Here is a 13,186-nt window from a genome sequence, read left to right on the forward strand (position 1 = left end):
CCGTTACCCCTAGTCCTATCCCCACGCACTACTGAAAAGAGACCAGCCTCACCACTAGTGCTCCCACAACCTCACGTATTTTTTTTTTACATTTTTTTTTTTTTAACCTGGGAATTTGCCAAAGTTTTTCCCCCCCAACTTTCTCAAGGGGCCTTTCTTTTCTCAAGGCTAAACAGACCCAGTTCCCTAAGTCTCTCCTCATAGGGGAGATGCTCCAGGCCCTTCACCATCTTAGTGGCCCTCCACTGGACCTCTTTCCAAGTAATCCCTGTCTTTTTTGTACTGGGGAGCCCAGAACTGGACACAATATTCCAGATGAGGCCTCACCAGGGCAGAGTAGAGGGGGAGGATCACCTCCTTCAACCTGCAGGACACGCTCTTCTTAATACACCCCAGTATGCCATTGGCTTTTTTGGCTACAAGGGCACACTGCTGGCTCATGGTTAATCTGTCATCCACCAGGACTCCCAGGTTCCTCTCTGCAGAGCTCCTCTTCAGCAGGTCTTCCTCCAGCCTGTACCAGTGCACGCAATTATTTCTACCCAAGTGCAAGACTCTACATTTGCTTTTGTTAAACCTCATCCAGTTTCTTACTGCCCAGCTCTCCAGCCTGTCCAGGTCTCGCTGAGTGGCAGCACAGTCTTCAGGCATGTCAGCCAATCCTCCCAACCTCGTGTCATCAGCAAACTTGCTGAGGGTGGTCACTATCCCCTCATCAAGATCGTTGATGATGATGTTGAACAAGACCGGACCCAGTACAGACCCCTGGGGCACACCGCTAGTTACAGGCCTCAAGCCAGACACCGCACCACCAACAACAACCCTCTGCACTCTGCCAGTCAGCCAATTCTCGACCCAATTCACTGTCCACTCATCTATGCAAAAGGAAGATCCTTACAAGTAGTTACCTGCAGGCAAATGTCAATACAATATGCACCTAAGTGGCTTCAGCAACAGGAACCATTAGATTTTTCTCATTACTTAAGAAGTAAAATATTGGCAAATCAGGCTGTATTTGTAGCAAGAAGCTCTTAGGTCTTGTCATCTATTTCTTCTGCTCCAACAGGACTAAGATATTCACTGAGGAAGTGTTTTTTTACAACCAAATTCATAAGCACAACTCCAATTAGAAAGTTAATTAGATCATTCCAGCAAAATGTTTTTTATGATTCATTTGCCACCTGCCAAGTTTTCTTTGAAAACCTTATCATGAACTAAGTGCTTAAACTTCATGCTACCAGAGCATACTCCCTAACAGACACATTATTGGTTTCTTCTCACTGCTTGAGTTGGGTTATATATGAAAAACAGTCCTCTTGGAGAATAATGATCATAATCTGTAGCAGAATTATTCCATAGTCAAAGGTACACTCATTACTAAATTAACAGGAAAAGGCTGTAATTCAACACTATTTTAACAAGCCATTACAGTACAATAATTACACTCTGAATAATTACAAATGGTACTCAACAAATCAAATCTCAGAACTGCATCAGGTTACTTGTCTACTGAGTGGGAAATGACATCACAGCCTCCCAGGCCCATTCAAGCAATGAGGAGTACTGCCTGTTGATTACAGACCGGGCATCACCTTCATGCTGGTTTCACTGGATATCTCTTCTTGTAACCTCAAACATAAAGGTAAACAGCTTCACTAGTTCTAAACCTCTATTGATTGCTACAGCCCTACAGAGTTGCCTTTCCCTGTTTTCAACATACATGTCTGCTATCTTTCAAGAATGCAAGCCAAGCATACCCCTCTGTATTGGTGGTAACTATACAGGCGTTGTCAAGAATGGTAACTACAAGAATGGTAGTAGAAGTATAGAAGGTATAAGAAAAAAGGGGAACTCACCAGTGATGACGCTAGGAGCTGAGGCAATCTTCACTAGCAAGCGATCTCCAAGAGATGCTGCCTCAGTGAGGGTCAGCCCTTAAATGAGGTCTCAGAGGAGGTGGAGTCGAGCTCCACCCCTCCCGGGAGCACAGCTACATAACTTTCACCTGTGCTCCCACAGCTGACCCCACACTTGCCTCAGCTGATTAATCAGTGGTTCACGCTGTGATTACCAATCTACCAATACACCCTCCTTTATCTTTCAGATCATTTTTAATAACCATTTTGTAAAAAGGACCTAAACATTACTTCATGTATTTCACAAAGTTACTGTTACTGAGTGGTAGATATTTTGATAGTTCATAACATTCTATAGGATACAAGAAAGAAGAATAAAGACCATTGCAGAGCAAGGTATGTCCATAAACACCAGCCAATCTAGTCAGACCAAGAACAGTATGTATGCATCCAGAGATGCTTTGAATGAAGCTAAGCAAACACAGTATTCTGCTATTGGTGGGTTTAGACAAGCTTGAATAAACACTTACTGTCTCCAGTCATCGCTTTATGGATGTGGGGCATACAAACCAGCAGTTCATCCATGACCAGAATTTTCTTATAATCCATTAGCCACCCCTTTGTCTCTTTAATGATACTTTAGTTGAAGTCAATCTATTTATTTTTTTTCTCAGAATATCCTGTTGGGTGCTGTACCAAATGACTGATTAGCAGTGTAGCTCTTTGAGAAAGATTTTCAAATAAAGACATAAAACAACCATGACGGTAGGCATTAAAAATTCATATTTACCAGCAAGTACCAAAAGACACAGGGAAAAAAGACGTCATGTATTACCCTCACAAGTAGGTAAAAGTGATCTGCTGAATAGCATTACATTGTAGCATTGACTTCCTTCAGTTATAGAGTGCATTCATGCTCATTTCTAATCATAACGTGATTAATGCAGCTCATTACAAATGAAGAGTTGATTGTTATGCAACTTAGATTTTGAAAACAAAGTTTGAAGTTTAATGCAACCAGCACACACATTCTAACAACTAAATCACCATAATAAAATTGTATTTCACAGACAAGGAAAAAAAAAAAAGACTTCAAAAGTTTTTGGCTTTGCTCTCAGTTGAAAAGAGAAAGTCTCTTAAGAGGTTTATCTATAGAGGCGTTATAATGGATATGAAGTTTCTTCAAAATTACATAAAAACTCTGCTGAGACCATCAAGAAAGCCATGGGAGGAAACAGACATTATAAATACAACAATGAGATTAAAGATCATTACTAACCATTCTAATGACACACTGGCAGTGCTTTTATGTTTCAGGCCACCTAATTTATATTCACCTATATTTCATCTCTGTCTGTAACCATTTAATTAGAACGGCACTAGAGAAGTTATTTAATTTGGCTCATATGCCTTGTTTTTGGTTTATTTTTCAACTTATAGTAAACAGCATCGTGTTTTAGTCTCACACATATTCTTTTAGATCTACTTCAATACTTCAGCAGGTGTGGACTTCAGTAACAAAATGATGTTCCCTGCCACCGTTTCCCTGCTTCCTTGAAACTTATCATACAAATTGAATAACACTCTCCTAATTCTTTGATATCTCTTCCAAACATTTAACCATTATTAAAAATAAATTGCACACTCAGTATCTCCTTTTCCTACTAAGGATGAACGGACACAGCTAAATCCACTTTATTTCCTCTAGTAACATTTGACACTGAAAAAAAGTATTTGTGTGCATAAGTGGATGCACTAACATGACTACAGTAGAAATCAAAAACACTTCATGTGTACACATACTCCTGCTGAGATGCAAAAGAACAAGCCACGTTATCTGAAGTGCAACACTCCCAGCTGCTTATATGAGCAATTAGAGAGCAATACTATCTGTACTGTAGTATACTATAATGATACTATCAGTAGAATCCACAATGAAAACCATGGATAAAATGAAGTGTTAACAATGAAGCGTGAATAAGTCTTTCAAGAGCACTTCAAACTCTGTAATAGATGAAAAGCACAGACTTGTAGGAAACAAACATGGAATGTACGCAGTAAGCTGTTCTGGTAATACACTGAATATTAATTATATTCCAACAAGAAGCCACTACTCCAACAATAGCTGCATGTTCACAGAGTAGGAAAAAAAAGTAGTATTAGTAAGAAATTGGTATTAAGAAGATTAGTGAGTAACTAAAGCTAAAAACATTACAGAAATATAGTTATCCCCAAATTAGTGTTCCAACTCTAGTCTCTTTTGAGGTAAGCTAACACTTGAAGTAGGTTTAATGAAATCAAAGCTCAACATTTATATTGAGGACATTCAAACAACCTGAGCACAGCACTGACATCACTCCAGAGGTATGTTTTTCACATTTCAGCATAGATGTCTTTTTGTTTTCCCTCCAGTATAACTCTGCTTACTCCTGGAAGACCACAAATAAGCAGCAGTCTCCAACAAGACACGTGTTATCTCCACTGCCAACCCTTAAATGAGGTCTGGGAAGGGGTGGATTCTGTCTTTACCCCTTCTGGTCACTCAGGTGCATTGCATGCAGCTGAGCTCCCCTGGGTTGGCCCTGCCTTTCCACCAGGTGCTAAATTACTGTTTCAAGCTGTGACTTAACATTTCTGCTACACCCATATTATTGCAAAGGTTGGTACATGTGGTGTGCATTCACAGTGCTCCACAATGGCTGCATGCACAGCTGGGCCCTGCTTTTTAGGACTTGGTTGAAAGCTTATCCTTCTATAGTTAATAGAATCCTGCCAGTTGTCTTGTCTGAAATCTGAGCAAAGCAAGTCCTCCCTTTTAGGACTTACTTTGGGCTTACGTTTCTCTCAATTTGCAAACACATCACAATGGTACTATCACAATTCTCTCAGCCTTATACCCAGGAAAAAATCTTCATTTTGTTTTTGTTTTAATTCAATGTCAGAATCCCAAGTTACACTTAAGTTATTTTTATATTTAATTACATTCACATTTCATAATCTTCATTTCCTTTTATGACAGCTTCTTTCCACAGTCATCATCATTACAGCTCACATTTCTAAAGTATTCCAACCACATCCAATCACATCATCTATCACATCTTTTAAGAACATCAAGCATTAATGTTTTGGCAAAACAATCAGATACGATATTCCCAAATGTTTTGTCTTTCACATATCCCTTCTTTCATTATAAGATATTTCTTTCCTGTTCATCCTGGTCCAGCCCCAAGACTACCAACACTCTAATGCTGGGTCCTGTGTCCAAACACAGAGTCCTGGACTGCAGTATCACTTAGACACTAGCACTTAAGTACATGAAACCTAAGGTGAAAAAAAAATACTGGAAAATAACAATGAGAGGTATTCTGGGCTCATCCTAAAGCACATCTAGACTGACACAACTGACATATGGGTTTTCCCCATGCATATGTATGCAGTGGTTTCCTCTGAGTGGCATGCCAGGCCAGAGCACCCACTCATTAGCAAAAACTGAAACAATAACAACAAAACAGCTCAAACAAAACCAAATTCCTACCTGAGTGATGACAGAAATTGGCACAGCTCATGGTAGCTCAGTTTTGCAAATACTTCCAGTGGACTTGCACAGCAGCGCACAAAATCTATGAAGAGTAGTTCTTTCACCTAAGTCCAACCCCTCTGTAGAGCTGTAGTTCATGGTTGACTGCAGACTGTGAAGGCTTTGCTGTGCTGACACCTATAATGACTGCCCATAGATGTGAATATTCCTTTCACTTACATTGCTTGAATTCACTCTGCTGCCTTTCCTTCAGTCCAGGTGATGCTGAGCATTTACCTTCTATATTTTGGCCACCCACACTCCTGAATCCAATACTCAGCAACTTCACCTGTGAAGATCCTGGAAACCTTTGCAAATATCACTAAAATCAGCCATGGAGTATTACAGTTCTGGCAGGCCTGGGGAACACAGGGAGGTTCAGATGGGTAAGAGCCACATATCCACATGTGAAGTGCAGCCAAAGCTTTTGCTTTCTTTGAAAAATGACTATTTCCTTCCAGAAGGTACCATCACTGATCTGCTAATCCCACAGTACAGGGAACTGTGTCTCCAGAGATGAGCTCAGCCTTTGTTTTGGACTTGAAAGGCGCTGCACTCATCAATGGCTCCTGACTGAATCTTTAGGCAAGCTCTTCCAACGGGCTGCTTTGTCTCACTTACTACATTTTTCATCTCCAAATTTCAAAAAGTTAACACAGGGCACAATTAAAAGGAGATGATAACCATGCTGTGCCTGAGCACCTTCCCTAGGAGGGGACTTCACCATCCTCGGAGCACTTCCCACATACAGCTGGGGTTCCTTGTGATGACAGAACCCCCACACTAAAGCCCCGAGGACACATGGAGGGTTCAGTTCCTCCTTTTCTCCTGCAGCCCAACCAACTTTGAAGGCCAGGGGCTCTCTCTGTTCTTGCCTGCGGGAGGGAGGCTTCACGTCGGACACCCTCCACGGTCCCACCTGGATCCTGCCCGCGGCGCTTCCCCCCACCGAGGGCGGTGTAGGGGACGGGGCGGTGGAGCGCTGCGGTCGGGAGGAGCGGGGGCGGCCCCAGGCTTCCGGACCGGTAGCGGCGACCGCGGTGCAAGGGGCAGCGCTTTCTGCTCTTAGGAGAGCGATACAGCCGGAGATGAAGAGAGGGGGCAGAGGGCGCGGCGGGATGCGGCCCACAGGTCAGTGCGGGGCGGGCGACGGGATGGAGGGGGCACGAGGCCGCCCCACTGCGGCCTCCATTTGTGGCTGGGGGCGAGGGAGGACGTGGGCATGGAGGAGCGAGCTGCTGCTCGGCAAGCGGTGGTGGGTAGGGATAGCGGGAAAGGGCTTGGGGCTGGGTTTGTTTTGTATAGTCTAGTACCAAGAAGTGAGGAAATGACAAAATGACCATCATATGAGCATGAATCCTATTCTGTCCTACGTGCACAGCCATTCTGGGATAGACTTTTAATTGCCTAACAGCATGATGTATTAATAGTTAAAATTTGATTGTCCTCTTTCAGTCTCAGTGTGGTACCCATCCTTATTGTAGTGCACAGAAAATCCCCATAGTTCTTACTCAGAAATATTCATTTCTTTATTTATGTTTCCAGTGGTTCGTCACATTATTTGAGTGCCTCAAAACTGCTAGCACGTATTTTGTCACTCCCTTGGCAGATGAGAATGTGTTATCATTCTGTTTACAGGTGGAAAAACAATAACGAAAAGAGTAAATGATTGATGAATGTCACATGTAATATAATGGCAGGCCTGAAACAGAATCAGGAGCTTCTGGCACCAGGTTCTTCTGTTTGTTCTTCCCAGTTGTGTTTCTCCATTCACAGAAATACTGTGTGTTTACAGCTCCCACTTTCTTCAGATGCAGGAGGCTCTGCAATGCTTAAATCAAACCAGTGACAGCAAAGCTGGGCTCTCAAAGGGGAAATGAAAGATGCGCAGCCAGATGCCAGAGGTTTGGCTCATTTGACTTGCTTGCAGCAGGGAATTCAGTTTTTTTCTTATTTTTTGCAGCTCTACTACTAGTCAGGATGATATTTCATCCTAATTTTATGAGGGCTGTTCCAAAAGTAATGCCTACTTTTTTATTATGTCAGCCTGCTATGTCAGAGGCAGATGGTGGTGGCATGGCAGTAGTGGTTTGAACCTTCCCACCAGTATCTTGTTACATTGTGTTGCTGTGCAACAAATGGCAGCAGAGAAGCAGACTGACACAGTGGTATCTAACATGATAGTGTGTATGAAGCAGAGGTGTAGCTGATAATTTGCTCTGTCAAATAGAGTTATCATGCTCTTTGTATTGCTTATAGTTTCCACAGGAAAAAATAGGAGGCAATACTTTTGGATCGATGTAGATATGAATGAGAAATAGAGATCTGGAGGCTCAACTGCAGTAGCTCAAGACTTTAGTTTACAGTTTTGTGTCACCATTTTAAAGGAGTATTTCAGATGTCATGGCAGTTCTTTGCCGAGGTACCTAATATTTTGTTTCATTTCATAACATCAAAGTAACCTATTAGAATATTAATTACCTAGTGAAACAATCTAGCAGTGTTAGCAGTGGAAGCCATGCGACTATGCTTATTATGAAGATGAAAACACAAGGAAGAAAGGCATAGTGACTTTCTTGGCTGTTTCGTAATAAGACGGTGGTAGATAAAACAAATGAATTGAGGACAGCCTTGATTGGTACTCGGAGCTTCTTGTAAAATGAATATACTTATTTTACTCATCTTTGGAATTTGATAAGAGAATTTCTATCTAGACTCCACTTGCGGTGCTGCAAGCTTTTCTTAAAGAAAAAATAGTAGTGTGCATAAGCAAAAATGCACATGTAGTAGCATTTCTAAATATGCCTGTACTGTTCCAGAATACAACTGTGTGTGACCTGGGGGCATAGTCTAAAGTTTTGCTTTTGTTGAATAAAGGCAGTCGGATACTAGATATTCATGTGAAACTGCTGGAATAATTGCTGAGCAAATACATCAGAGCACCATAGAGATATGGCAAGTTTCCCAGCCGCTTGCAGCTAGTTCCACATGTTGGCATTGGCAGGGGAACAAATGGCTGTGGGCTCAGCCAGCAGTGGGCATGGCGGCCTTCTATGCTGCCATCATTTATCTCTGTTATTTTTTCGTGTATTGCCCCACACAATCCTCATCTTCCACCTACAAGCTCCATATGTCGAGTTCTCCCTTGCAGCTTTACCACAGCACCAGACTTTTTTTTTACAATAGGGAAAAGAGATCCGTTATTTCATGGTGGATGGACCATGAGCTGTGAGGTACAAGTTGCTTTGGGTGGATTGCCAGAGGTCTAGCCAAGGTTGAATCTGAAAATTGTTTTGAGTAAAAGTTAGGTGAGACAGTCTTCTTACTTGTCATATTTGGAAGGAAGCTCTGGTCGAGATGAACTTCTTGAAGCAAATTCCATTGAACCTGGTACCTAGTAAAGATAAACCAACTGTAATGCCTGATCCTAGATGACGTCTGTCTGCACTTGCAGTGAGAGGTACTGACAGGATAACTTGCTAATGGCTGTGTTACATTTGAGTTATCACTCATCGCCATACTTGTGGAGATGAATGTCACTACTGAGCTCTGCTGTTGTGTACTTTTTCTATACTCACCGTGCATTTCTGTGCCTCCAGCTGTTTCTACGACAGTATTTATACAACAGGCATTCTGCAGTGGAATCTAGCCAGTGAAAATAAACAAATATTTGATTTTTGTTTTTCTCAAGGAATAGAAATTGCTTCAGTTTTTAGTAGCTTTTAAAATATTTTAAACACCTTTAATTTTAGGGGTAATGTAGTTCCCAGACTGTGACTTCATTCAAAAATCAAAGAGAATCTAGTGGTGAAGTTTGAAGTAGATTCAGCAATAACATAGTGTGAATTATTAATATTAATAATAATGTTTCAGCAGTTTGAATACCACAGAAGCAAGTACTGCAAAAGCTGCTGACGTTCATTTACAGTGCTATTTTGAAAGCAAGTCACTAGTTTTTGTTCCTGACTAAGTATTTTGATATTTCTGCAGTGATAAAAGAGTGTAATTTTTAGGGTATTTTGAAGCTGAAATTTGAAAACTTAGAAATTGTGTGCCAAGGTGGCGCAGTGGTAGGAATGCCGCTTTGCAACACGGGAGCCCAGGTTTGAACCCCAACATGTGGCGCAAGTGGTAGAAGTGCCGCTCTGCTACACATGAGGCTCGAATCCCGGGGGTTGGACTCGATGATCTCTAAGGTCCCTTCCAACGCGCACGAGACTGTGATACTGTGATACTGTGAAATTGAAATCTTCATTGTGCTGGAGAAGTTATTCTGTTGTGTTGTCCAGATGCAGTATTTACAGATGAGACTTCATGGTTAACACAAAGATATTGTTTGTCTTTAGAAGTGTTGGATATTGAATTCAGATTCAGAAGGTGATCCTGGTGTTTCCTCTATGTGAAGCTTTTCCAGTCTTCTTTCTGTTGCTACCAGTGATTTCTGAAGCTTGCATGTAATTGACCACCCACATTCAAAAAATTATGTTGCTGATGCCACAGTAATGATGGAAGAATGAGCATTCTGACAAGAAGAATGTTTATGTCCAGGGGTTCAAGGAATACAGTATTACTGTTTTAAGTGTGTCACTTGAAGGTTATCTTTGAGCATTTGGTTAGTTTATATAACCTATTCTTTTCTTGTAAGTAATCTTACAAATTCTCAGAGAGTTTTGAGAGACTATGTGCCACAATGCAAAGGGCAGTATTGGTTTGTGATATAAACCTGTGTACCAGGGAGCTAAAAAAAAAATAAAATAAAGTTCGAGCAGAGGTATAGCTGAGTTTGGAAAGCTTACTTTTGCTTTCGTATCATATACTTATCAGATAAGACTTCATCCAAATACTTTATAAATAGCTACAGTTTGTGGTTGTGTGGTTCTTTGTTCTGTGTCATTGCTCATCACCTCCAAGCTTACGTTGCGTACAACCCATTGCCACCTAATGACTCTTTGTTAGTGCCAAATATTAACTAGAAATAAAACAAATTTACAACAGTAAGAACACTATATATTAGCAGTACATTGATGTGACTTTCATGATGAAAGACAACTCTCAGCAGCAACATGCCTATAAGAACTACTCTGCTACTGTCTGAGTATAGCTTGTTTTCACTAGTACCTTTGAGTGGTTCTCAGTTTCTGCTTTCATCAGAGGATGCTGTTAGCCATGTCCTTGGTTCTCCTGCTGTTTATCCTGCTCTGCAGCTGTTGCTCTGTGAAGTCCTTATCTTGCTCCATAGCTGCTGCTCTGCAAAATCCTTCTTGTATTCCCACAGTTAAGAGCATTCAAAACTTAAGTAGGCAGTAATGTCCAAGATCACATAGAGGAATACCCAAAGTATGAGTGCCTTACTGCTACAAACCCCCCTCCAGAGGTATTCAGAGAGGGTGGTGGGGATCAGAGTGGAGATGTCCCTGCAAAGATGTCTGTGTTCTACCTTCCCTGTGGTTGATCTTGTTGGATGTTTCTCAAAGCAGATCTTGATGGTGGTGGATTTTTCTTGGAAGGTGGCTTCAGCATATGCAGCTGATATGCTACCCCATAAATTTTTTCTACAGCGGAGACTTATGCTGATGTTAAGTACTGATTCATACAGCCGTATTTCAATGTCATTACTGATAAATACAATGTTAAAGTCAAGAAATTAAAAAAAAAAAAAAAAAAGCAAGCAAAATAAAATGTGTAATAAATTGGTAGGATGTCATTGGTTGTCTGTTGGCATTTTAGGTAGTCCTTTGCATACAGTAAGCATGATGTGCATGTATTTGTGTTTAAACCTAAAAATATCCTTTAACAAAAGGGAGTAGGGATTACCACAACTGCTGTTGCATCTGTTCAGTGTCTAAGGACAGTTCATCTAAGGCTATGAAGTTGAAATGCAGTGTGTTTGTCAGTTTCCTTGTTTTATACTTCTGTACCGACTGGGCGGCCTACTTCCAGTGGGTTCCTGAACCTTGCAGACTTTTGTAGCTGAAAAAATAATTGCTTTATAATGCCTTAATAGATGCCCGTATTTCTTAATTCCTTCAGCTTATAAGAAAACGTTTGCTTCCTCTGAAGTCCTTCACTCCTGTACACATTTGTTGCTTGTCTTTCTGCTGTAGTGAAGCATGCTGTAGCAGTTTCATGGTTTTGCGCGCGAGTTTGGAGTGAGGGATTTGGAGGTAATGAGGGTGACTGCATTCTTGTGTCTGAGGCTCTCCATCTTATCCCGTTATTTAGGAAAACCCACACCATTCAGCAATAAGGTTTTCATGGCTATCCTGTCATTCTGCTGAAGTGTACTGCAGCTTCTGTCTGTTCATTCTTTTGCTTGCTCTCTAGTGTCCAGTCGTATGAGAATACCCATACGGGTCAGAGGGATGTGATTCAGAAGGTTGTGATCAGCAGTGCAGTCTTGTTTCAGGGTCGGACTGGGTGATCTGCAGAGGATCCTGACAACCTTTCTCATTCTGTGATCAGTTTGGTACTGGATGTACTCTGCTGCCTTGCCCTTCTGGTTTCTCTGTGTGGGGATGTGTATGTGTTCAGTCTGCTGAGCGAAGCAAGCTATTTTCCTGTCAAAATGTAATGAAGTAGTGGTATTTTGATGTGACATTGATCATTATTCTTTCTTCCAAACAATAAAAATGCTGAATATTACTTTTTTTAGTTATTGTCCACTCTACAGGTAGAATGATAACTCAGAAAAATAACCAACTCTTATTTTTTTCTTTTACTGTATTCAATGACATGTGGATGCTTTGTTTTTACATCTCAGACTAGAGGTGTGATTGAAAGAGTGTTATTTATTTTCTAATGGAAAATAAGAAGCCTTTAAAAAATAGAAAAACGTGTCGAATGGTGTTTACAACTTAAACTTTTAAGAAATTGAACAGTGTATTTGTTGAATTTTTTCATACAGTGCACGCTAGTATTTATTCATAGCTTTCATTTATTCACGAAACATTTACAATTTAAATAGCTGAAGTGAAAAAATAATGTGCCTGGAATGAATTGAACAAGAATAATTTAAAGGCATTTGAGAATGGAAAGAAAAAGTTCCCATCTTACACAATGCAGTGCCAGGGTGGAGTGGAGTGAGGAGGAAGGGAAGGTCAAATACAGTACAGACTTGAAGCAGTTTTATGCTAAGTGATAGTGCGCAGGAAAAGAAAACAAGCAGTACCTGAAGTGTGCATTTCCCTGGATTTTAGGATTTGTAATTCAGAGGTCAGCGCATTTCATCTCTCTTTGTTAAGCAACAATTTGCGGTGAGGGACAATGATCTATTTTTAGTTGTTTTCTTGTTCTTATTGTTCTGATATTGATTAGCTTCTTTTTGAAAATATGAAACATGGTGGGAAACTGGTAAACATGCAGTATTCAGGATAAAACCCTTTGCATGATTATTATTTTTTTTCTAAGCTTTCGTTCCTCCTGATTCTTTTGAAGTGGTAGCAATAGCAAACCAGCTTCAAATCAGCCATGACTGCTAAGCATGCAACAGTAGCCAAGAGTGATTGCTTGAGTGCAAGTATGAAAAATCCACAGCAGGTGACAAATGTAAATAACAACAAAGAAGCAGGCTTATACCCAACGAAGACACCCTTTAGAAGCTCAGTTTTGCTAAACTTTTAAATAGAATATTAAGTTGGATGTTAGGGGGAAGTTCTTTACTAGGAGAGTAGTGAGGTCCTGGAACAGGCTGCCCAGGGAGGTTGTGGATGCCCCGTCCTTGGAGGTGTTCAAGGCCAGGTTGGATGGGGCCCTG

General features: G+C 41.0%; 1 protein-coding gene across 1 annotated transcript in view; it reads left to right on the top strand.

Moving 5' to 3' along the window:
• Positions 1-6,204: 6,204 nt before the first annotated feature.
• Positions 6,205-13,186, top strand: part of BANK1 (B cell scaffold protein with ankyrin repeats 1) — a 125,021-nt gene continuing 118,039 nt past the window's right edge. The window contains exon 1 of the mRNA XM_015862136.2: positions 6,205-6,564. Within this exon, the coding sequence (XP_015717622.1) occupies positions 6,522-6,564 (43 nt within the window). The 5' untranslated portion in view covers positions 6,205-6,521. The remainder of the gene's footprint in view (positions 6,565-13,186) is intronic.

Source organism: Coturnix japonica, chromosome 4 (assembly GCF_001577835.2).
Source record: "Coturnix japonica isolate 7356 chromosome 4, Coturnix japonica 2.1, whole genome shotgun sequence".
Lineage (NCBI taxonomy): Eukaryota > Metazoa > Chordata > Aves > Galliformes > Phasianidae > Coturnix > Coturnix japonica.